Here is a 26,729-nt window from a genome sequence, read left to right on the forward strand (position 1 = left end):
ATTCTCTCCGGCCACCCCTGTATTACTTGTGTGAGTAGTTGCAACTCCTCATCTTTGCTAGTCTCATCTCTGATTTGACTGAGCTTTGTAGGGGTAACATTCACCAAGTGGTGGATTTTTACTGTTAGGCCATCCACCTCGTGTTTCTCATATGGTGACAATCGAGACAACGCATCTGCTAGCACCATTTCCTTTCCTGGTGTGAAGTCATAGCTTTGGATCCTTAGAAGCAGTCTTTGCAGTCTTGCAGGCGCTTTGCACAGATTCTTCTTATAGATCTGTTCTAGTGGACGATGGTCACTCTATTGTAAATCGCCTGCCATATAGGTATGTATGGAATTTCTCGCATCCGTACACTACTGCTAATAGTTCTCTTTCTATGTTGGCGTATCTCGTCTCGACTGACATCAAGGCCTTTGATGCGAAAGCTATCGGCTTTCCTTCCTGCACCAGAGCTGCCCCTAGTCCTCTGGTAGAAGCGTCTACTTGCAGAGTGACTGGTTTTCTTCTGTCATAATATGACAGACTTGTTTCTTTGCACAACAGTTCTTTAAGTTGTTTGAAATTCCTTTCATGTGATTCAGACCACTGGTGTTCGGCGGCGTCTTTCAATAGCTCTCTGAGATTTGTTGTATGTTCCGACATGTGTGGGATGAAAGAACTCATGTATTGAACCAAGCCGAGGTAACTCCTCAGCTCTTTCTTGACTTTGGGTGGTTTCATTTCAGCAATCGCCGCAATCTTCTCTGATTTGGCTTGACTCCCTCTGGTGTATAAATCATACCGAAGAATTGGCAATCCTTGACTTTAACTATGCACTTATCTGCATTTAACTTGATGCCAGCCTTCCTGGTACTCTCCATGGCCTCATGTAGGTGCATGTCATGGTATCTTTCATCTGCTCCATAGATCTGAATATCATCAGCTATTCCTATAGCTCCTTCACAGCCTCTGTATGTCTCGTCTATTTTCTGTTGAAAGATATCTTGACTGACCTTTAGCCCGAATGGTAGCCGCAGGAATTTGTAATGCCCAAATGGTGTGTTGAATGTTGTCAATTTGTTGATTCCTCATCCAACTTCACGTTCCAATATCCATTTCTGGCATCTAGTTTTGAGAAAACCTTGGCTCTTGCCAGTGATGGCGTAATCTCCTCTAACATTGGGGTGGGATAGTGGTCCCTCTTTATCGCCTGGTTTAGATCTTTGGGGTCCAAACATATTCTGAGACGCCCATCTGGCTTTTCTCATACCACAATTGAGTTTACCCAGTCTGTGGGTTCAGTGACCTTTACGATCACTCCCTTTTCTTCCATCTCCTTTAGCTCTCTTTCAAGCTTTGTCTTCAGCTCGATGGGTACTTTTCGTGGAGCATGGATAACGGGCTTTACCTCTGGATCAATGGTGATGTGGTATTGGAAATCTCCGAAACATCCCACTGTATCATTGAAACATTCCGGATACATGTCTATCAAGTCTTTTTTACTCTTGATTTGTGGGCGGTTCTCCAGTGGGGTGTTGCTGTCTATCTTCAGTGGTGTTTCCGTCAGCTCGTGATGCACTGAGATCAATCTCAACTTCTCGCAGCTGTTTAATCCCAGGATCGCTGGCCCCTCAGTGTCGGTGACATAGAACATGCAGTTGATGTTCTTTCTTTTATGTGTCCCTTTGATAAAGGTTATTCCGAGTTGTTTAATCTCACTCCCCCCGTATGCTGTCAGCGTGACATTACTTGCCTTTAAACAACCATTTTTCGGGTAGCCATCTTCTCTCAGGTTTTCGGGAAAGATCTGCTGGCACAGTCTCAATGGGAGAATGTTGCTCTGAGCCCCTGTGTCCAGCTTCAACTTTAAGTTGATGGTTTTGGGCTGACCTTTGACCTTTTTTTTAATTTGGATGACGGTGTGCAATTCTCTCCTCGGAGTATTTTCCGCTCTGGACATCTCGTGAAGCTGTATCTTTATGGTTTCGATGTTTAGTGCATTGTCGTGATCATCATCATCATCCTGCTCATCCATGGCATGGATATTGTGTTTCTTTCTCTGGTTCTGCTGTCCGCCTTTGTTTTTGATGTATGTTCCTTCTTTCTTCATTCTACACCTCTTTTCCCAGTGGTTTAGTTTGCCACATGCATTGCAGCTTGTTCCATACGCTGGACATTTCCTCTTGTCTGTGTAATCGTGCGGTCTTCCACAATTTCTGCACATGTTTCCCCCATTGTCATGTGCATGTCTTTGTGTGTTGTACTTTTCTCTCACTGCATCCACTCTGTTGTCCGTCTCAGAAGCCGTCCGCATGTCAGCCGTTTGAGAAATCAGAGTTTTCATTTGCTGCTTCATGAGCTCTCGCAGTATCTACAGCCTCTGTTATTCCGAGCTTTTCTTTTCCTATCAGGGCTTTTTGTACCTCTACATGTGCTGACCGCCATATTAGCTGGTCCACAAGCCTTTCTTCCATTTCCTTAAATTTACACTTGCTGGCTTCATTTGTCAGCCTTGTCAGGAAATTGTCAGCTGTTTCACCGGGTTCCTGTCTTAGACTCTGGAATTTGTATCTGTGTATACGGTGATTGGATTTAGGCTCTAGATGGTTGATGAAATTATCAAAAATTGTCGGAGGGTTTTCCTTTTCCTTTTCAGTCAAACTCCAGCTATTATACAAATCTAGACCTTTTTCTCCTGTCCACAACAGAATGTAACTAACCTTTTCCTCGTTGGTAGCGCCCTTCAGGAAGCTTTTGAATGTAAGCTCACATTTCTGTTTGAACTTGCGGAATGCTTCTACTATATCGTCGGCTTCCCAGTTCATGATGGGTTGCAGTTTCACAGTCGTCATTTTAGTTTTCCATACAATTCACTCTCAAATCACCGCAGACATCGGCACTCACAATCAGCTCATAAAATCACTTTTTGTCTTATTCGTAGTTCGTATAGCACAATTTTTTACTCACTTATACCGCTGCCACCATGTTGTGTCTCCTTGTGTTTTTATACTATAAATAATACAGACACTTTTAGCTCATTTTAGTTACCTCTTTTACTAGCTGTATTCTTGCCTTGTTTCTGTGCTGCCGCATGGTGCGGAGTGATACAAGATGTCCGACTGTGCACTGCCCGTGCACAGTGTGCCACATAGCAATATAACTACACTATACCAAAGTAGTTCCATACCAAAGTAGTTACATTTAACGATGTGATACTTGTAACAATGGGAGTCCGATTGCCATTTTGGGAGATAACTGGAAATGCATGCGCCAACCAATTTTACTGGCAGTGCCACAGAATAGGCTCCAAAAAGGTAAGTTCTAAACTGTTTTTGTGGGGCTTGCAATCACAAGCCCACTTCCTCCACTCGCCCCCCGCCCCTCCAAAACTTGCCTTGTTGCCAGCTAGGTGGCCTTTGAGCCGCCTGATATTGTGCTGGCCCAGTCCAGCAAGCTGCATTAAGATACCCATTCAGGGCAAGCAGATCACCGGTTCTATTTAAATGAGGACAAGGCCTCAAAATGGTTCCAACCTGTTGATTCTTGGCATAGGCCGGTCAGCTGCCTGAAAGTTAAAATTTATCCATGACATTTGCCTTTGAAGAAACAGTGGGTGAGTGTAAGGGCACTGCAATACTTTGAGACAGCACTTGAAGATGAAACTGCACATGATGAGGCTTGCCCAACCTGCTTTTGCTAGCTCACCTCCAACCTTGCACTCCCCTCCAGGCTTTCTTGGGCATCTGCCTATTAAAGCTAACTCCTCCTGATTCAGCAGGCACATTGTTTGGTGAGCACAGCGAAGTTCAGGATTGGACAAGAAGACTGTTGCCTCCTACCAACAGTCAGCTGGACAATACACTGGAGAAAATCATCAGGCAGTAATCTATTAGTCTAGGTTGGTAAACCTCGCTGATCAGAAGTGTGAATTAAGTAGGATTAAATACATTAATTGTAGTAAGGGAGGACACAAAACAACCAGCTAATGGTTGTAAGAATCCATGGCACAATTGGGAAGAGTGACCGTGGCAGTAAGACGCAAGACTGTTGGTTGTGTGGTGACAGTCAATGCAGGGAATGTAACCTAATCACCTGTGAATGTATGGCGAAATATGGGGCCCTATTTTGCCCACAGCGGTGAACAAATGCCACCAGCCCTTCGTTACACTTGTACTTGCTCATTGACTGTCTATGGGGTTTTGCACTGGAACTTACTGTAAATGAGGGAGCCAGAAAGTGCAACGCCCGCCCTCTACACTGCAGGACATCTGGGGCCTGTATGAACAAGGCAAGCAACTGTGTATATCCTTAACCAATCAGATTGAAGAGTCATTGATGAATACAACAGAGTCTGAACCAAGACGTGCAAGTTAGAACATTGAATTCAATACCAAATCATGTACAGAAAGCAAAATAAAGAGAGGGAAAGACAGATGGGATTAAGCGAGAGATAACAGAGACAAAGAAAAGTAAAAAGCAAAACATTCTTCTTTAAAAAAAATGTAAATCGCCAACAATAATTAAAATCTGAAGGAATGAGATTCCACACTTGTAAAAGTTAATTTTCAGTGCCAGAGAGGTTGTTTGGCAGCAATTAGGACGGATTTGGACAGGTTGGGTGATATGGCAGATGCAGTATAATGTGGATAAATGCGAGGTTATCCACTTTGGTGGCAAAAATAGGAAGGCAGATTATTATCTGAACGGCAATAGATTGGGAGAAGGGGAACTGCAACGAGACCTGGGTATCCTTGTGCACCAGTCGCTGAAGGTAAGCATGCAGGTGCAGCAGGCAGTTAAATAGGCAAATGGTATGTTGGCCTTCATAGTGAGAGGATTCAAGTACAGGAGCAAGGATGTCTTGCTGCAGTTGTACAGGACCTTGGTGAGACCACACCTTGAGTATTGTGTGCAGTTATGGTCACCTTATCTGAGGAAGGATGTTCTTGCCATGTAGGGAGTGCAGCGACGATTCACCAGACTGATACCTGGGATGGCAGGAATGACGTATGAGGAGAGATTGGGTCGATTGGGCTTATACTCGCTGGAGTTTAGAAGAATGAGAGGGGATCTCATTGAAACTTATAAAATTCTAACAGGGCTAGACAGACTAGGTGCAGGAAGGATGTTCCCGATGGCGGGGGAGTCCAGAACCAGGGGTCACAGTCTAAAGATAAGGGATAAGCCATTTAGGACACAGATGAGGAAGAATTTCTTCACCCAGGGAGTGGTGAACCTGTGGAATTCTCTACCACAGATGGCAGTTGAGGCCAATTCATTAAATATATTCAAGAAGGAGTTAGATATATTTCTTAAGGCTAAAGGGATCAAGGGATATGGGGAGAAGGCAGGGACAGAGTACTGAATTTGGATGATCAGCCATGATCGCATTGAATGGCGGAGCAGGCTCGAGGGACCGAATGGCCTACTCCTGCTCCTATCTTCTATGTTTCTATGTTTACCACATGGTTAAAAGCACTGGAATGGACAAGCCCTAACTTTTTCTGGCGATTTTAGTGCATCTATATCAGGTAAGAATGGGGAGCCAGACAGTAAGATGCTGTTTTCGGGAAGCTTTTGGAGGAGCTGGGCATCTCTGACTGCACCTTCCAGATTTCTGCATTTAACTGTGCATGTGCGGTCACTGTAAGTTGCTGTCCGATTTCCACATGAATAATGGCGAGCACGGTTAGCCTCACCATTATTCCTAGTGCAAAATCCATCCTATGTACTTGCTTGAAAAATGATGTAGACTGAAAGTACATCTGATATGGAGTGATAAGTATTTAAAATACACATTTTTTCTGGTGGGCGATAGATGCACCCAGGCCACGTAAGGCTAGAATATCCTACTTGGAGGAATTTTGCATTGATGCCCTCCGAATACTCTAGACTAGAAACAAAGGCAGACAGAAAAAGAAAGAACAAGTAGAGAAAGAAAGAAATGAAATCCTGTTGACTATAAAATAGAAATTCCAAATTTGTATTCTAGTGCAAAAAATGTTGTAAACCTTTGCACATTGCAGATATAACTACTGTTTTAATCAAGACATGTGATAGTATTGTTTGTACATCATTAATATTGAATGGCTTGTTAAAAATATCGAACTTTTTTCAGAAAAACTTTCTTGGAATTAATTAATGCAGATATGATATCCAGACAGGAATATAGTCAATGTGACTTAAATGCAAATGATTTATTATTGTGTATCATTGCAAATCAGACACCATATTTAAAGGTTATTAGTACAGTTTATTTTTAGCTTCTTTCTAATTCATGGAACTGATGTAAAGTTCAGCTGCAAAAACCATTTACAAATGGTTACTATTCATTGTCTAATCAGACTCAAGTATGGGTTTATGTCAATATGTTTTCCTTCTTCAGGTGCAATTTTCGAGGAGACTGCCAGAAAGGATGACAAAATGTTTCGATTAGCCGTGGCTGAAATAAACATGAATGAAGAAATTTTGCAAAATGAAAAGATAACATTCTCTGTCAGATTTGTTGATTCCAACAATCCTTTTCAAGCTGTTCAAGAGGGTAAGGCAGCAGTTTTTTCAGCTATTTATCTCATTAGCCTTTAGCTTGGGGAGATTCTTGCAGTTTTTGTCATTATTATTGCACATATTTTAAGATTTCCTATCTTGTGGGTTTCATTTTGACTATGGAAATCAATTCTACTATTTTTGAGCTGGAAACTGATTATTTTTGAAGAAATTGTTGGGGCATTGTATACTCATTTTCATAGTCGGTCAGAACTGTTTAAAATTTCTAGTTTTGTGATTCAGTGGTAGCTCTCACTTTTTAAAGTGAAATCAATAGAGCTTTGAAAGTAAACAAAATGGAGTAACCAATTAACCTTTAGTACTAACCTCCAAGTAATTGTCTAGCCTTCTAGATCTTCGTTAAAAGTAAGTTCTGTTCTTATTGATGTAAGCTTCCTATTTATCTTAATTTGCTACTGTTGTGAAGAGTAAACATTGTAAGTATTTTTAATAGTACTCGACATATTTCCTTCAATCAAACTCTCTGCAACCTTTGACACAGTTGACCACACCATGCCTTTCCTCCATTGTCCAGTTGAGTCAGAGTGCCCTTGCCTGGTTCCACTCTTACCTATTCAATCGTAGCAAGAGAATCTCCTTCAATGGCCCCTCTTCCCATCCCTGCACTGTTACCTCTGGAGTCCCTTAATGATCTATCCTTGGACACCTCCTATTTCTCATCTGCATGTTGCCCTTTGCCAACATCATCTGAAGACATGACGTCAGGTTTCACATGTACACTGATGACACTCAGCTCTACCCCACCACCACCTCTCTCGACCCCCTCCACTGCCTCTGTTGTAGAGCTGCTTGTCCGACATCCAATCTTTGATGTGCCTCAGTTACCTCCAGCTGAACATTGGGAAGATGGAAGACATTGTCTTCAGTCCCCGCCACAAACTCCGTTCCCTTGCCACCAATTCCATTCCCCTCCTTGGCCAATGTCTCAGGCTGAAATAAGGCTGTTTGCAACCTCAGCGTCCTATTTGATCCTCAGTTGAGCTTCCAACCTCATATCCTCTCCATCACAAAGACAGCCTACTTCCACCTCTGTAACATTGCTCCTCTCTGCCCTTGCCTCAGCTTATCTATTGCTGAAATTCTCACCCATCCTTTTGTTACCTCCAGACTCGACCATTTAAATGCTGATCTCCCATCTTCCACCCTCTATAAACTTGAACTGATCAAAAATTCTGCTGCCCATATCCTAACCCACACCAAGTCGTACTCGCCCCTGTGCTTGTTGACTTACATTGGCTCCCGGTCCACCAACATCTGTGAGTAAAAGAGTTTAGGCGAAAAATTCGTTAGCAACCATATTCTGTTGCTAACATCGCCTGGGCGTTAAATTTAGTGCCGGCGATCGCTAACTTCAGTTTTAGAGCTCCAAGAAGGAGGTAGAGCGCTAATTCAAGCACTCCTTTTTAGAGTCCTAACCCCGCATTCTGTAGTGCTATGCACTGGGCCATGTAGCGCTGTTGCATGGAAGGGCTCTTCCCCTCATTAAAGGGGAGAGCCTAAGCCCACAACTCTGCGGAGCCCTACCTGGACCACCGGGGAGTGGGGTGCCGTGCCAGCAGCCCAGCACTCAAGAGGAGTGCCAGGCTGCCAGATCGCGGCACGGACCCCATGCTCAAAGATGCAATGGGCCGCGACAAGTAAGTCGGCCAATTTTTTTTTTTCTCTGCCCGGCACCTCCCCGTTACTTATCGGCCCGCGAGCCTCCTGCCGCTCCATTCCAACCCCCTGAATTGGTCGCTGTCATCGCCCGGTACAGATTCAGGGAGCGCAGGCCAATTTTGCAGGTGGGGCGAAAACAGGGCGCTGCGCACAGTGATGACATCATCACCTGCGCAGCGGAGCAGGCCGTTGCCAGTTACTGCCGCCGCTAAACTCCCGCTGAATTTAGCGGTAGTCGTTAGTGGCACTGTGCCCGGGAAAAAAGTCATTTGCGTCCCGTTAGCACCCCGCAAGTGCACCAAATTTCTAGCCCTACAACCCGTCAAGAACTGTGTTCCTCCAACTCTGGCTTCTTGTGCAATCCAATTTCCTTTGCTCCACCATTGGCGCCGTACCTTTGGCATATCGGCCCTAATATCTGGAATTCCCTCCCTAAATTGCTGCCTCCTCACATTTCTCTGCTCTTTTAAAACCCTCCTTAGAACCTACCTCTGTAACCAAGGATTTAGTCACCCATCCTAATATATCCTTCTTTGGCTTGGTGTCAATTTGTGTCTAGTTTTCCTATGTTGAAGGAACTATATAAATGTAAGTTGTAACTGTGCAGATGAAATATATGTGTTAGCCAAAACCTTTACATTCCTAAATTGCATGAAAAAAGGCACACTTTCTTCTCAGCACTGACTTGTCATCCAGTTATGATTTTCTTGGAATATGCTACATAAAATCACTTTCCCAATTGCACCTACAATAATTGATCATCATATGTACAGGGTACCAAATTTTCTGCCCTTGGCCATGTATCTTGTACTTGCGAGAGGGCAAATCACTTGGTCTTCTATCAGCATACTGTTAATACTGGTTTTAACCATTCACCAGAAAGCTTATAACTGTAACCTGGTGAAGCCTTGCTATCCAACTTTCTGTCCTCAATAAAGCATTGGCTGAATTCCACCTCCCGACAGCACTGAAGGAATTAAGCAGAGTGAGGGAAAAAATCTGCAGGCTGTAGGGGGTGGTGTGTGCCCAGTCAGCTCTGCCCCTGACTGTCTCTGAGTGGTTCGAATCGCTCCCACACCCCTGGGTTCTAGACACTGGACTTAGGTACAGGCGGCGATACAGAAAATCGAGTAGCCAAGTGGTTTGGTGCAAGAAAACCGCAATTTTTATTAAAGGCACAATAAAACACAATACTGAGAATTACTGGAATAATTACAGGCATATAAAATTACACTTATTTGGGAATGGGGAACACAAGACACATCGAGGGAACAAACACATTAAAATCCCCTTATCCTTATCTCACCCCCAATACCTAACTAGATTAAGCTACGAGGGGCCAGGAATTCATGCTCACCAATGGGGTTCTTTTTACGGTTCGAAAGCTGTCGATTAAGCCGGTTGTGGTTTTTGGGGTTCGCTGTTGTTGTCCTGTGGGCCTGCCGTCGTCACGTGGTCACAGGGCGCGTTGATGGAGTTGTCTGTGTGAAGTATCCTCCTTTTCCTTCGTTAGAGTAAAGTCTTTTGCTGGGTACTTCACCTTGCAGGAATGGTTGTTCTTCTGGTGGTGGTTTGGTCGCCGACGGTTTTGTTGTGGTTGGGGCTCGGCGGTTTATATTGTCAATTGATTTTTCTACCCAAGCTTCAAATGCCAGCTTATAACTAGGCTGGGGTGTGTGCCCGCTCGTCCCCAATGCTTCATTTCGCTGCCCTTCTCTGCCTATCGGTTTTACCGTTCGTCTCGTTTCGTCTCGTCTGTTTGCGGCCACGTGTGTCCTGTGCGTATTCGAATCGGGTTCCGTTCTCCTCCCGCGTTTGGCCCCCGGTGTTGTAATGGGCGTCCTCGGTGTCGGGAGAGGCAAGAGCAAGAGGCCGAGCAAGAGAGCGAGCGCTATCGGTGGGCCTACAATTATACCCGGTTCTTCACCCCTTATCTGCGCGCCAAATCAGATCAGCTCTTTGTCTAACTTTTGGCGGGCTCGACTAAAATGATTACAGTCATTTACTTTAATGACTTCTGGGGCGGTTGTCTCCTTGTTTAATGGCTTCGATATCCTGGCTGTTTGTTATTTATGAAATTTAATTGTCTTTCCTGGCTTGATAGCTACCTGTGAGCTGTTACCGATTATTTATGCAAAAAGTTAATGGCCTCAAGATTAGGTCCATCCTGACTTGATCTGTTCCAAGGTGAAGAATGCATATTCTGTGTTTACCTAGCTGTCTGGCTTTAGAAAATGGTAAAGTCTTTCACAGATCCATGCATGTTAGGTTTCGTTTCAGGATTTCGAATGGGCCTGCCTTCTGCAGGGCCTTGCTTTTAAAATCCTGCAAACCTTGGTCACGAGGTTTCAGAAGCCATTTTCTTTTGGGTACCCTTTTTAATAACTTGTCCATACAGGGTTCCTTTATTCATAACTTTTGGGGAATGTGGGAATTTTGAGAACCCTACAAGGCACCATTAAGAGTTGATGGATCCAGGTCAAGGCAAGACATTGGAAGGCTGATTTGAACTCCCAGCAGGAAGCTGGCATCAGTAGAAAGCCATTGGCAGCAAAGTAAGTCCGGGAGCAGGGATATTGCAAGGGTCTTGGATGGGAGGGGGACCCTGAGGCAGAATAGGTCTCAACTTTCCTTGTAGAGCCCAGAGAAGTACTCCTGCTCTTCCAGGACCCACTAAGGAAAGTTTTTCTTTTTAACTTACCTTGGTAGGTTTCACTGGCTACCTTTTTTACAGGTTAAATTGGTGGAATGGCCATGTGGGCCCCTTGCTCGGGCACAGGTTAAAATTCTGTTGGGATCCCATGTACGTCATGCGTCCCCAGTTTTCATTAATTAAAGAGGCTCCTGCCGAAGTCAATGGTGTTAAAATGGCAGATCAGCAGGAACGGAGCAGGAGATGGAGTCTTCCATTTTAATTGCTCCCCTGCTGATTTTCCATCAATTGGGGAAAGTTAGAATCACCCTGTCAGTGTCTGTTTTTCTTTTTATTCATTCACGGGATATGTGCTTCGCTGGCATGGCCAGCATTTATTACCCACCCCTAATTGCCCTCGAAGGTGGTGGTGAGCCGCCGCCTTGAACCGCTGCAGTCCATGTGGTGAAGGTACTCCCACAGTGGTGTTAGGGGGAGAGTTCCAGGATTTTGACCCAGTGACAATGAAGGAACGGTGATATACTTCCAAGTCAGCATGGTGTGCAACTTGGAGGTGGCGGTGTTCCCCTGCGCCTGCTGCCCTTATCCTTCTAGGTGCAAGAGGTCGCGGGTTTGGGAGGTGCTGCCCGAAGAAACCTTGACGAGTTGCTGCAGTGCATCTTGTAGATGTTACACACTGCAGCCACGGTACGCCGGTGTTGAAGGGAGTGAATGTTTATGGTGGTGGATGGGGTGCCAATCAAGCGGGCTGCTTTGTCCTGGATGGTGTTGAGCTTCTTGAGTGTTGTTGAAACTGCACTCATCCAGGCAAGTGGAAAGTATTCCATCATACTCTTTACTTGTGCCTTACAGATGGTGGAAAGGCTTTGGGGAGTCAGGAGGTGAGACACTCGCTGCAGAATACCTAGCCTCTGACCTTCTCTTGTTGCCACAGTATTTATGTGGCTGGTTTAGTTAAGTTTCTGGTCAATGGTGACCCCCAGTATGCTGATGGTGGGGGAATTCAGCGATGGTAATGCCGTTGAATGTCAAGGGCGGTGGTTAGACTCTCATTGTTGGAGATAGTCATTGCTTAGCACATGTGTGGCACGAATGTTACCTGCCACTTATCAGCCCAAGCCTGAACATCATTCAGGTCTTGCTGCATGCGGGCATGGACTGCTACATTATCTGAGGATTACACAGTGTTTATAGGTGAGGAGAAGCACAAATATTCTCTGGTACTGACTAACTTCGACATGGGCTAGTCATCTCTTCCTATCTTATGAACACTAGATATTTTTGAAGAATGAACTTTTCCAAGGCTTTAAAATGACCTGTTAGGCATAAGCAATAAGCCACATGAATAAAAGGTGTGAAAATTAAAATGCAGTTCAAAAATCATTAAGCATTGGAGAGACACTGCACTTTGTAATATTTGTTTTTTAAGCTATGCAATTTAACTTTGTTTTGTTTTATCTCTTTGGTGAGCTGTTTACTCTAGGCTGAAGTGGCCGAGATTTTTCATAGAAAACAACGTTAATTTAAGACCCAGCCCTTGTATTGTGTATTTTTTGCTTTTCTTAATGTTTTTTGTCAGTATGGGTTAGGGTTAGGGTTTTCATTTTTTTTCACCTAGCTTCTTCATCATTTTCGAGCAGTTCCTGATCAGATATAGCATGGATAAAGCTTCTCTGAAATTGCTTTAGCAGTATGCCTTAACCTCAGAAGACAATTCCTTACTATGCCATTGTGATATTCCTACCTACCACTCTAACTATCCTTACAGCTTTTTCTAAGTGAAAATACAATTTAGTGCCAGATTATGAGCTGTTTTATGCCGTGGACATATACCTCTACTATGAACTGGGTTCATTTCACTTTAAACACTTAGGGGGAGAAATTCGGTTGTTAGCGCCAGCGATTAGCGCCTAAAGAGGCCGAGAATTGGGGCGTTACCCAATTTTCGGGCGGGCGCAGTGAACCCAGCGCCTCTTGCCATATTGAGTGGGCTTTTAGCGTCGGTGCTAAATCTTAGTGCCCGCTCGCGGGCGCAGGCAGATCATGATGTCATTTCAGTGTGCAACGCCTTTTTGGTGCCCCGGACCAGAAATTTAGTGGCGCCCCCCTCTGCTCCGACCGGCGCTAATAAGGACAGCTTCCTGGGACGTTCCCCAGTGGCTCTCGGGCTTAGGGGGGGCGTTCTTTAAAGGGGACTGCACTGGTATAAAAGCAGCAGCCATTTTGGGAGCACAAATTATTTGAGATTTACACAGAGTTGCAAAGTTGAACTCTGAGCCATTTCACTAGTGACCCAGCGCTGCCAGAGGACCTTCAGCCTTCATACCATCACCCTGCTGCTGGTGAGCGTTTACACCCTATTTAATTTCTGCTGACCTATTATTATGGGGGCTGCTTTGGAGGGGAACGTCCTGCTGCTCGACCATCTGGAAAGGGCACAGGGACGGAGGGAGAGAGGGCCAGGAATGGCCAAACGGAGGAGGGCCAACAGATGTCGCCACACCAGACCTTACGCTGCCAGGGTATTCAGGCAGCAGTTCTCTTACCTCAACATGTCGGAGGAGCAGTTAGGAGGCTGCAATTCCGAAAGGAGGTGGTGACTGAGCTGTGCCACCTGCTTCAGGAAGATCTGCAGCCGCAGATAAGGTGCAGGACCTCTCTGTCGGTGGCTGTGAAGATAACAGTGGCATTGAATTTCTATGCGACCGGCTCCTTCCAGTCAGCAACTGGGGACATTGCCAACATATCCCAGTTTGCGGTGCATAGCTGCATCCAGCAGGTTACAGATGCCCTGTTTAAAAGGCGGCGTCAGTACATACCCTTCAATGTGACACCGGAGAAGCAGCGGGAGCGCGCAGAGGGCTTCGCGGCAATAGCGGACTTCCCCATGGTGCAGGGCGCCATTGACTGCACGCACGTGGCTTTGCGGGCGCCTGTACAGAATCCTGAGGAGTTCCGCAACCGTAAGGGGTTCCACTCCTTGAATGTGCAGCTGGTCTGTGACCACTGGCAGCTGATCCTGGCGGTCAATGCACAGTTCCCAGGCAGCAGCCACGACGCTTTCATCCTGCGCCAGACTTCAGTCGCTGACCTTTTCGAGGCCCTGGCTCACCCAGAAGGCTGGCTTCTCGGCGACAAGGGCTATCCACTGTGCCCATGGCTGATGACCCCGCTCCGGATGCCCAGCACCCCTGCAGAAGAGCACTATAACATCAGCCATCAGGCGACGAGGAACATTGTGGAGCACACAATCGGCGTGCTGAAGCAGCGGTTCCACTGTTTGGACCATTCGGGAGGAGCCTTGCAGTACTCACCAGAGAGAGTCTCCCACTTCGTCGTTGTCTACTGCATGCTCCATAACCTCGCCACCCTGCGCACCCAGCCAATGCCAGCAGACATTGAAGGACCAGCAGAGGAGGAGGAGGAGGACCAAGATGGGAGGGTCCGAGAAACTGGAAGGGCCGTCCGTCTGAGGCTGATAAGGAGTCGGTTCTAGGCCCCTCTCACGGACTGCTTGGTGCCATTCGAAGACCAGGAATGGAACCATTCGGATAACCAAACGCCTATGAAGACCACAATGATTGTAAATAGCAGACATGGCCAATGACATTAAAATGTTTTGTTTATTTTGAAAACTGTGCTTCCTTCCAACATGACAAAGCAATGGCAACAGAAAGCTAAACTAACACATCCGTAACTCGCACACCCGGGAGACTATCCAAAACATGACTAACATTCAGAACAACATCCACGGCCTTGATTTCTAGAAATAGGACGTTTCAGCAGCACCTTCTACTCTTTCCCCTTTGAAGGTGATCTACTTCTCTTGCGAGAACGGCCCCTTCCCTCCCTGCAGCTCCTCCGTAATGGGACCCCAGTGGCTGCATGAAGGCTGGGGGACGCCTGCTGACTGTCCGAAAGTGCAGATGCCCCTGAGGGACGGCCTGGACGGACTCTGGGCTTGGAGGAGCCGGATGCTGACTGCTCCAAATGGGCATGGGTGGAAGCAGTCTGTCCTGCAGGTGATGGCAGCTGCAGTGGAGACGTGCCAGCGTTGGCATCAGGAATGCTGACATCCTGAGAGCGGACACCTGCTCCGTGGTCGGCCGACACACTGGCACTCTGACGGGGCAGCACCGCAGCATGCGGACCAATCGGCTGGTCCACAGATTGCTGGCCTGCTGTGGTGCTGCAAGGGCCCCGGGTAATCCTGCCTGATCCATCGAGGGTGGCAGCAGTCAGTGCTTGTGTGGCCTCAATCTGCCTCTGCATGAGGCCAGCGAGGGACTGCGTGGCAGCACTCAGCACTTGCGTGGCAGGTGCCAGTGCTTCGGTGAAGCCCTGGACAGTCCTTTCCAGTGATGTCTCGACGCCCTGGACAGTCCTTTCCAGTGATGTCGCGACGCCCTGGACAATCCTTTCCAGTGATGTCGCGATGCCCTGGACACTCTCTTTCCAGCGATGTGCCGACACTCTGGGCAGTCTTTTCCAGGGCTGCCCCGAAGCCCTGGGCACTCCTTTCCAGGGCTGCCCCGAAGTCTTGCACAATCCTTTCCTGTGCTGCCCCGAAGTCTTGCACAATCCTTTCCTGTGCTGCCCCGAAGTCTTGCACACTCCTTGCCAGTGTCTCGATGGATTCAGGCATCCTTGCAACTGCAGCCATCAGCTCAGTGTGCCTGAGTCGAGCCTGGGCGCTCATTTCTGCAAGGGAATGCACCTTCTGTGCTCTGTGCAGCAGTCGTCGTGGCCTGACGCGCCCTCCGGGGAGACGGCTCCCGAACTTCCCTACCCCCCTTGCGCTGCTGGAGGCCGCTGGTTCCTGCAACTGGTTCCTCCTCAGAGCCATAGCCCCGCTCCCTTCCAGGGAAGCACTATCCCCAGTCTGCAGATGGGCTGACTCACCTGAGGGTGGGACGGATGGTCCGGCCTCCTCCTGCTCGTCGCCTCCGGACTCAGTGTCCCTGGCAGCTTGCTGGCCCGGCTCCCGAGCTGGTGATGCAGCATCTGAAAGCAGGGAGGTTGAAGAGTGGCTTTAGCGAAAGGACAGGGTGGCAGCAAGGGATGCAAGAGTGCTGCAATGCTCTGACATGGGTCCAGACTGAAAAAGCATGCTGCTGGGGGGAGCAAGTGGAAGGAGAGAATTCAAAAAGGTGATGACCTTACCATCGCTGTGCACAATGGGGTCGGCAGCTCCAGTGGTGACAGGACAACTCATCTGGCCTCCAACAATCTGGTGGACTCTTTCCTCCAGGCCCGTGAGTTCCTGCAGCTGAGGAGGGCCTCCTCCAGTACGATTCTGTTCCCTCCGGTTCCTGGCCAGCTTGCCCTGCAGGAGAAAGGACGGGAAGTTCTGAAACATGCTGCCCTGAGTTGTCATCTCATGCCCCCCCATGGTGGATCAGCCCTTACATTATGCCCTGAGTTGTCATCTCATGCACCCCTATGGTGGATCAGCCCTTACATTATGTCCTGAGTTGTCATCTCATGCCCACCCCATGGTGGATCAGCCCTTACATTATGTCCTGAGTTGTCATCTCATGCCCCCCCCCCCCATGGTGGATCAGCCCTTACATTATGTCCTGAGTTGCCATCTCATGCCCCCACCATGGTGGATCAGCCCTTACATTATGTCCTGAGTTGAATGTGCGTGTGCATTCCCAGAAAGGGCCATGGGTGCTGACTGACAGATGGTCATTGGGGCATCGCGCACCCTCTGGCCATAGTCAGGTGCAGATGGAGGGATGAAGAAGATTGCCAACAAGCCACTCACCCTAACGACCCGAGTGAGATCGTTGAATTTCTTCCTGCATTACACAGGAGTCCTGGGCGCCACGCTGCTGGAGTTGACTTTCCTCCAAGCTCTGCGGTACTTGTTCTGATGAGGCCTCCTGCCATTGTCAGGGTACAGCACTGCTCGCCGGCGCTCCACTGCGTCAACCAGAGCATCCAATGCCCTTTCGGAAAACTGCTCCACTCTCTGCCTCACTCTCTCCATCTGGTCAAAGTTTGTAACGCCTCAGATTGCACAGCGCCGATTTTGAGGCCTACAGGGCGATGAGTCTGGCTGCTGAACCTAAATGACCCGCCCCTTTAAGAGCTGGCCGGCGCCAGCATGTCTCGTGGACATCGATTATTGACAGCACCTGCGCTGCGCCCGTCCGCCCAGATATTGAGTAGCGCCGCCAGGTTAGCGCCTTCGAAGTCCTGTGCAGCGCCTGATTTAACGCCGCAATCACCTTCAGGGGCGCAGCAACCCAATATCGCTGGAGGTGGCGATAAGTTGCGCCTAGCGATAAAATTTGCGCATCGCCAATTCTAGCGCCCCGAGCGGGGCTATACCCAATTTCTCCCCCTTAATCTGGGGCTTTAAGATTTTGCCATAAGCAATATAATCACATTTCCAGCCTACACAAAATTCTAATCTAATGACTTTAAATTGTTCAGCAACTGTTTTACAGTGTATTTACTTTGCTTAATACTCCATTTTTGTAAAAGAAGCAATGGAAAACATTTAAAATGTCTCCATAATTTCACAGCAATATTAAAAATTTTGGCTGATTTCCTCTTTACACAGGATTTTGACAGTTCAAAAATAATTTTTACTTTTCAGAATGAGTCATTCTGGTGACGACACTCTGTAATCAGGCCTCATCTTTCTCAAACGGAAACCTGTGTCTTTTATTTTCTATTGTATTGAGTGGTTATAGTTCAGGTTTCATTAGTAACCCTAACTGAGGTAAATTGTTAATTGGAGAGCACATAGGATTGACAGGAGACATAACTTGTATCCTATCAAATATTCACAAAGCTAGACCTTTTGATGCAGGCTGGCATACTGACCATACAAATACAAGGATTCACAGAAAACGCTATAGCACATTTGGCAACTGATTAATATATACAACAGAGATTTCTCTTGTCCATCCAGCTCCTTTTAGCAATTTTTTGGAAAAACGAGTCTTTGGTGCAAAGATGTAACATGCTTATGGAGCCCTATACACATCCAAACGTATAATGGCATTTGAACTAATCTAATCGGCCTGACATTTCTATAGCTCATTTACAGTTCTATAAATATTGATCCAGCGTTTTAAAGTTGTAAGTTGACCCCTGAATCAACTACCTTCTCTGGAAGTTTTTACACCTAACAACTATCCTGTGGGAGGGTAGGAACATTTTTCCTACTCCAACCTTACTTGTGTCCTTGTACAGATATCTTTGCAGGCAACTTTTGCAACCGTATGCAATGATTCCGGTGTTGGAAGCAATCCTTGGCATCAGGGCCTGTGGTAGCAGAACCTTTTATTTCTCCTTTTATTATTTACTATTACCCTCACATTGGCTTTGAAGTAGAAGAACGCAGTGTCTTTTCTCAAATATGCCTTCGGCTACTGTATCATTACTGCTGGATGCACCTTTTTCTTGAGCTCTGACTTGAATCTAAACCTTTCAATATTTGAAAGACCTGTATCATGTCTCCCCTCGGTGAAATTTTCTCTCTCAGTAGTTTACTTTTTTTTTTAAAAAGCCCCAAAGCCAGTGAAAATGCCTGTTTCTGACTCTCGTTTTCCTGCCAACATTCCGGCTGAGGTGAATGCACTACATCGATATACAGTCTCCATGTGATTTTGGTGATGCAAGCCTGGGCGATGAAATTATAGCCCAATATAGATTTCAATGGTTTCAGATTTTGAAAATATAACATTTAGTTTGTAAGGTTTCTTAGTTTACCATGCATTAACTATATTTCAAAGTGGGAAGGTAGCTGGCAAATAATGAAACCCATTTATAGCTGGCTTAATTTTCCAGGGGGCATAATTCCTGACAGCCAGAGCTTCAATCTGAAATTGGCAGGAACCTCACGAATATAATCAAACCGGGCTCAAGTGACATAATTACCAAGCTAACATAATTTTCCAGTGTTACCACTTGACTAGCACCCCTTCCTGCTCCCACCCGCCAACCTTGGGTGGTACAAGTCCTGAAGCAACCATTTCAAGCATTATTTAAAGGGATCCTCTGCTTTCTCAGGTAAAGCTATATAGAGCTTTTGGAGACAATTTTTGTGCAGTCGCTTGTGTGTTTGTTAACCTTTGTGACAGGCTGAACCAAACTGTTCGCAACTTCAGCATCCTATTCAACCCTGAGCTGAGCTTCCAATCCCATGTGCTCTCCATCTGTCTGCTTATACCTCTAACATCATCCACCTCCCCTCCTATCTCAGCCCATCTGCTATAGTTACCCTCATCCATGCCTTTATCACTCCCAGACTTGACCATTCCAATGCTTTCTTGAGTTTCCCTGTGTCCATTCGTGTGCGTGTTTTGGCTGCTGCTCCGGACCTGAGCCCATCACTTCTATTTGCCCTTTCTTCCCTTTTTTTTCTTTTCTTTTTACCCCTCCTCTGCCCCTCTCTCCTGTCGTTCTGCCTCCTTTCATCTCTCTCCTCTCAGGTTCACTGCCCTTTCTAATCGGTACCCAAACCCTTCAGCATTCTTCGACCTTCCTACTCTCATATAGCTGTCCCAGGCTTGGCTTCCTCTTCGATAAGCCTACAACTTCCATCTGTGCCTCTGTTGGCATCCTCCGAAGGACCCATCGAGGCACTCATTGCTGCCTCCTTACGAGCAGCAACTCCAAATGCCCCATCCTACTCTCTTTTTGACCTTACCACTCAGCGTGCCCGCTGGGGGCTAATCTTGCAAATCTACTTCCCATCTGCTCACCCCTCCCAATGCTGACTCTGTGGACTCTGCCAGGGGATCGGCTATCATCGTCCCTCTCTATGGCCTAGAAATTCAGTTAAGGCCCGCCAGCAGGCTAACGCCCAAAAGTTAGCGCTGCGCGCGGAGCCAGGTGCGCCCGTCAGATATTCGGCTTTTGCGCCCCAAGTCGGAACCGGGCGCTATTCCAGGGTGTGCCCGCCCCCGCTTGGGGCGCTGAAACTGAATTTCTGCGCTGTAGGCCCCGCTGCGCCACCCGCTGCGGAGCGGCAGGCTGCGGTACTGCAGGCCTCCTCCTTCTCTTAAGGGGGAGGTGCCTGCAACAGCGAGATCGCCGCTGGATTGTGCCGGCAAATGAGCCCGGCACCACGGAGAAGTGCCGGGCTCGCGGAAAGCAGCCGGCAATGCCGCGGGGGGGGGGGTGGTGGAGGAGGCCGGGGAAAGAGGTGCGGGCAGGCGGCCGCCGAAAAAGCGGCCGACCGCACCTCCACCTTAAAGCGCCCCAGTAGCGCAGCAGTACGGCCCCGTTTTTCAATCGCTGTTTGCGGCCGCTGCAGAAGAGGCGGCCACAACTAAATATGGGGTTTGGGCCGGAAGCGGGGCGGAACCGGGGCACTGCGCACACCGATGACGTCATCGGTGTCGGCGCAGCGCTACCGGCTACCGCCGCCATTACCGCAGCGCTGAATATCAGCGCACTCTCTTACACTGGCGCAGAAACCCTATTTGGGCGGTAACTGGGCGCAAAGCCCACTGAATTTCTAGGCCTATATCTCCCTCCAGAATGCCGGTTCACTTGTGAACAAGGCCCTTGCCATCCATGAGGTTATTGTAGATGATTGAATCGACATCCGAGCCTTGATGGAAACCTGACTGACAGGTGATGACACCTCTCCTCCTGGCTAGACCTTCCACCACTTGCCCTGCCCAAATCGCTGCAATGGCAGTGTGATTCTCATCACCAAATCACACCTTGGTCTGTTCCCCTATTCCTATGGCACCTTCCCTGCCATCTCAACTTGTTCCACCCCCCCGCCTCTCATTTAAAATCCTCATTCCCTACTGCCCACCCAAGTACCATGTTTCTCACCGAGATAACTTCACTGCTTTCTTCTCTCAGCCTCTACACCAAGCGACTCCTCATCCTCAGTGATTTCAACCTCTATCTCAACTCATCATGCACTCTCGTCTGAGTTCACTGCCCTCTTACCCACCCCCCCCTTAATCTCTCCCTTCATATAAACTCCCCTACTCATGTTCATGGCCACCCCCTCGACCTTGCTAATTCACTTGGCCTCTCTACTCCTGTCGTGTCAATCATAGATAAGGCCATCTCTGATCACTTCCTTGTATCGCTCTCCACCTGCATCTCCCTTCCCCCTCCCAACCCCACTTCCTCCGTATCCGCCCCTGGAAAAGAACTCTCAAATTCCCAACTGTCTAGCTTTTGGCCCTCCATTCACCACAACATTTCTGTAGCTACCGATTTGCTCAATCATATGCTCACCTCTACCTTTGATGCTCTCGTTGCCCATTAAAACCATTACTCTCTTTCACGTTGGTCATTCCCCCGGTACAGCCCTTATCTCTATTGCCATAAGTCCAAGGGGTGCAGACTTAACATTTATGGCGGACAACTGCTTTAGCCATTCATCGCCAGATCTGGCTGGATCACATAAAGCACTATCAGGTCCTGCTCACCTCTGTCAAAACTGCTCATTATACCAGGATCATCCTGGAATGCAAAGATAACCCACGGCTTCTCTTCACCACAAACTGTCCTCTTAAACCCTCTCCCCTGCCTCCTCCACCCTCACCTCCAACAAGTGTGAGGAGCTCTTGGATTTCCTTGTCACTAAGATTGAGACCATCCATTCAGCTGCTTTTGCGGCTTGACTCCCTTCTCCTAGCCCACCAGGCCATACTATCCCTAAGGTTCCCCCCTGTCCTAGCTCTGAACTTGCATCTTTCTCTAGTTTCTCTCCTGTCTCTCTCATGCCCTCTCCGAGCTCATCTTGTCCATGAAACCCACCTCCTGCTCCCTCGACCCTATTCCCAATAAACTGCTGACCACCCAACTTCCATTCCTGACCCTGTTGGATAATTCCTTCCTTATCCTTTAAAGAGATTCATACAACTAGAGACAGTAGTATGTTTGATAATTCACTTCATTTATTACCGACAATACATTAATCTTAAACACTCATACCATACAAATAGCCCTGCATCCAAACTTACTGTGCGTAGATTTAATGAGAAATTGTGAAGATGGCTTCTCCAAGCCTTTTCATATCCCAGGGTCTCGAATGCAGCTTTCTTTCCTCCTTTTCTAGCTAAGTAAAACATGGCATCTGTCTTGTAACCTTTTGGTTTATGGTTCTCCTCCTGCTGAATGCAACCCTTACTTCATGTTTTATAATTGCCTTTTTGTTTCAAATAGTTTACTAAACAGAGATGAGAAGCCTCATAGAATAGTACAGCACAGATGGAGGCCATTTGGCCCATCAAGGTGTGCCGGCTCTTTCGAAGAGCAACCCAGCTAGTCCCACTCCCCCGCAATTTCCACATTTTGCTGCAATTTTATCTCCTTCAAGTATTTATCCAATTTCCTTTTGAAAGCTACTATCAAATCTGTATCCACCACCCTATCAGGCAGTGCATTCCAAATCCTAACCACTCGTGCAAAAATGTTTTTCCTCCGGTTGCCTCTGGTTCTTTTGTCAATTGCCTTAAATCTGTGTCCTCTGGTTACTGGATTGGCGGGTAGCTAATGTTACCCCACTATTCAAAAAGGGTGGTAGAGAGAAAGCGGGGAATTACAGACCGGTAAGCCTGACATCGGTAGTGGGGAAAATGCTAGAGTCCATTATAAAGGATGTAATAGCTGAGCACTTGGAAAACAGTGACAGGATCGGACAAAGTCAACATGGATTTACAAAAGGTAAATCGTGCTTGACTAATCTACTGGAATTTTTTGAGGATGTAACTGGGAAAATAGATAAGGGAGAACGAGTGGATGTGGTGTATGTGGACTTTCAAAAGGCTTTCGATAAGGTCCTGCATAAGAGATTAGCGTGTAAAGTTAAGGCACATGGGATTGGGGGCAAGGTATTGACTTGGATAGAGAACTGGTTGGCGGACAGAAAGCAGAGAGTAGGAATTAACGGTTCTTTTTCCAAGTGGCAGGCAGTGACTAGTGGGGTACCGCAGGGATCGGTCCTTGGACCCCAGCTATTCACAATATACATTAATGATCTAGATAAGGGAACTAGATGTAATATCTCCCAGTTTGCAGATGACACAAAGCTGGGTGGGCGTGTGTGCTGCGAGGAGGATACCGAGAAACTCCAGGATGATTTGGACAGGTTGGGTGATTGGGCAGAAGCGTGGCAGATGCAATATAACGTGGATAAATGCGAGGTTATCCACTTTGGTGTCAAAAACAGAAAGGCAGACTATTATCTGAATGGCAATAGATTGGGAGAAGGGGAAGTGCAACGAGACCTAGGTGTCCTTGTGCACCAGTCGCTGAAGGTAAGCATGCAGGTGCAGCAGGCGGTGAAGAAGGCAAATGGTATGTTGGCCTTCATAGCAAAAGGGTTTGAGTACAGGAGCAAGGATGTCCTGCTGCAGTTGTACAGGGCCTTGGTGAGACCACACCTTGAGTACTGTGTGCAGTTTTGGTCACCTTATCTGAAGAAGTATGTTCTTGCCATGGAAGGAGTGCAGCGAAGATTCACAAGGCTGATTCCTGGGATGGCAGGAATGACGTATGAGGAGAGATTGGGTCGATTGGGCTTATACTCGCTGGAGTTTAGAAGAATGAGAGGGGATCGCATTGAAACTTATAAAGTTCTGACAGGTCTGGACAAACTAGATGCAGGTAGAATGTTCCCGATGGTCGGAGAGTCCAGAACCAGGGGTCATAGTCTAAGGATAAGGGGTAAGCCATTTAGGACAGAGATGAGGAAGAATTTCTTCACCCAGAGAGTGGTGAACCTGTGGAATTCTCTACCACAGAAGGTGGTTGAGGCCAAGTCTTTAAATACATTCAAGAAGGAGTTAGATATATTTCTTAGAGCTAAAGGTATCAAGGGATATGGGGAGAAGGCAGGTACGGGGTACTGAGTTTGGATGATCAGCCATGATCTCATCGAATGGCGGAGCAGGCTCGAGGGGCCGAATGGCCTACTCCTGCTCCTATCTTCTATGTTTCTATGTTACTGACCTTTCAGCCGTTGGAAACAGTTTTCCTTTATTTAATCTATCTAAACCCTTCATGATTTTAAACCCCTCTATCAAATCTCTTCTTAGCCTTCTCTGCTTTAAGGAAAACAACCCCAGCTTCTCCAGTCTATTGTTGTAACTGTAATCCCTCATCCTTGGAACCATTCCAGTAAATTTCTTCTGTACCCTCACCAAAGCCTTCAGGTCGTTCCTAAAGTGTGATGCCCAGAATTGGACACACTACTCCAGCTGGGGCCGCACTTGTGTTTAATATAGGTTTGACATAACTTCCTGGCTTTTGCACTCTGTGCCTCTCTTTATAAAGCCCAGGATCCTGTATACTTTATTATTGTTCATTCATACTCTTTTTACACCAGACCGTTACTTCTTATTTATTGCCCCCCTAAACCATCCTCTGATGTATGCACTCATGGCACCCTCTGTTGTGCGAAAAGACTGTGGCCTAGAAATTCATTGACGCCACTTTTGGGGCGCTAAAGTGGGGCGTCCGCTAAAGTTTGCGGCCGCCGCCAAATCTAGGTCACTTCTCCGATATTCATTAGCTTCGCCCTACTAGTTCGGGCGAGCGCTAAAACTGCTGCTGGACGCCTCTCTTTGGGCGCTAAGCCGGAGGTGGTGATCGATAGCGCCGAGGCCGGGCGCAGCGCAGGTGTGGCCATCTCGTGATTGACAGCAGACACCCTGGCGCCGGCCAGCTCTTAAGGGGGAAGGGTCGACTGTGTCTGCTGCCACGCCCTGGATAGTGGAGCCCTCCAGCTAGGCCTGAACACTGCTGCTGGACCCAAATAGCGCCTGAAGACATGGAGAAGGCCCGTGAACGTGCGCAGCGCTTCTCAGAGCGTGATCTGAGTGTGCTGCTTGCTGCTGTGGAGAAGAGGCGCCATGTTTTGTACCCGGACAATGGCAAGAAGGCAACGGTCCGCGTCTACAGGAGAGCCTGGAGGCATGTCGCCAGCAAGCTGTCAGCCAACAGCGACGTCCCCAGGACCGGTGCCCAATGCCGCAAAAAGTTAAATGACCTCACACACATTGTCAGGGTGAGTACCCTTTCCAATGACCACCTCATCCTTGCATGTGCACCTCACATTATGGGCAAAGGGACCTGAAAGCTCTAATGGCCAGCCTTCATCCAGCAACTATGGCACAAGCATGAGCATCAATTGCACATTCTGCACTGAACACACTGGCCAAGCTATTCCACCATGGGAGGCATTGCACACCAGATCATGGCGACACACTGGCCAGGCTATTCCACCATGGGAGGCAGTGCACACCAGATCACGGCGACACACTGTACTTAGAGGCCGTCCTTTCTCTTGCAGGCCAAGCTGGCGAATAATCGCAAGAGCCGGACTGCGACCGGGGGAGGACGACCCCATATTCAGCCACTCACCGACCTGCAACATCGCGTGGAGCGCCTCATGGGTGGCCGGGTGATTGGGCCCGTTGCATGTGGAGATGCCGACCCTGTTCTGGGCAGCAATGGTAAGGACATCACCTTTTGCACCTCTCTCGTCCCACTTGCGCATCAGATCTACATCCTTTGCCACTGTCCGACCAATGCGCTGAATGCCACCACTCATGCATCCCGCACTGACGCCCTCTCCTCACTCTAAAGCTACTCTTGTGCCTTCCTGCTTTCAGATGGTCAAGAGGAGGTCCCTCAACTTGCCAGTGACAGACCCTCCGAAGAGGAGCAGGAGGAGGAGCAAGAGGAAGGCGGCCCATCAGGGGAACCCTCAGCCGCGGCCACCCAGGCCAATGTAGGGGACACGTCTTCCCTGGAGGGCAGCGTGGCGGAAGTGTCGAAGGGGAGGGGAGCTCCTGGGACCTGCGTGCTGCAGAAAGGCGGGAGGGGGGTGGAAGCTCGGCGGCCTTCTCCCCAGAGGGGGGATGCGTCGGAGGGGAGTCCAATTGCTGGGCCCAGCGGCCTCCAGCAACGCAGGAAGGGTCGGCCAGCTCGGTGGCCTTCTCCCCAGAGGGAGAGTCCGGCCTCCAGTCAGGAGATGCTCTTCGCCGAGGAGATGGAACGCCTCGAAGACTTGTCCGCGGACTCAGAGCGCCGGCACACGGAGCTCATGGCGGCAGTGGCACGGTTGCCTGAGTCCATCGATTCCCTCTCTCGGAGTGTGGCTGAGTTCGGGCCCTTAGAGGCCACCAGTCGGGCGGAATACCAGGCAGATCTGTCAGCGACTGGCCAGGTGATTAGTGGTGCCGTCCAGTCACTGGCTGCTCTGCTGCGGTCAGTGAACAGGTCAACACGGGCACTCACTGCTGCCACACTCGCTGTGTCAGCCAGGCATCGCCAGGGCACCCGGCGCGCTGCAGCAGCACATCGGTCTGTCCCTCGGCAGATTGGTGTGCATGCTGCAGTGCTGGCCCGGGCGAGTGCCAGTGTCTCAGGCGACCAGCGAGCGCCTGCCATCCGCCAGCTTGTCGCCATTCCTCCAGCCGCCACTGCCACTCCCCCAGTGGAGCTGCCAGGAGCTGCTGCAGCGACTGATGCTGGCCAGGCACAGCTGCAGCAATCAACAGCCGGCCGCTCGACGGCCAGACCTCGACTAGGCCGACCCCCAAGGGCATCTGCCGTCACGACATCTGCCCCTCAGGAGCCTGCCCCCAGCCTTGCAGCAGCCAATGGCCTTACTTTGAGGCGGAGCAGCAGGGCGGGCAGGGGCCACCCAAAGATGGCCAAGGCATCGCCCTAGCGGGCCAAATAGTCGAATGTGTGGCCATTTGTGTTTGTTTCTTGAGGCCGAGAATTGGATGTTTGTTTTTTGAAGGCTGATGATGTGATGTTTGTTTTGGACGAAGGCTGAGAATGACGGCCATTTTAGTTGCCCTATTTTGTTAATCCTCCCCAGGTTGTGGGAGCGAGTAATGTGTTTGAGTGTTTT

At 48.3% G+C, this 26,729-nt stretch overlaps 1 protein-coding gene across 1 annotated transcript in view; it reads left to right on the forward strand.

Moving 5' to 3' along the window:
• LOC147113870 (glutamate receptor ionotropic, delta-2-like) overlaps window positions 1–26,729 on the forward strand; it is an 826,198-nt gene that overhangs the window by 63,327 nt on the left and 736,142 nt on the right. Inside the window, exon 2 of the mRNA XM_085995253.1 lies at window positions 6,368–6,523. Within this exon, the coding sequence (XP_085851379.1) occupies window positions 6,368–6,523 (156 nt within the window). The remainder of the gene's footprint in view (window positions 1–6,367; window positions 6,524–26,729) is intronic.

This window comes from Somniosus microcephalus, chromosome 8, assembly GCF_052327205.1.
Source record: "Somniosus microcephalus isolate GS21.2 chromosome 8, FLI_Smic_1.0, whole genome shotgun sequence".
NCBI lineage: Eukaryota > Metazoa > Chordata > Chondrichthyes > Squaliformes > Somniosidae > Somniosus > Somniosus microcephalus.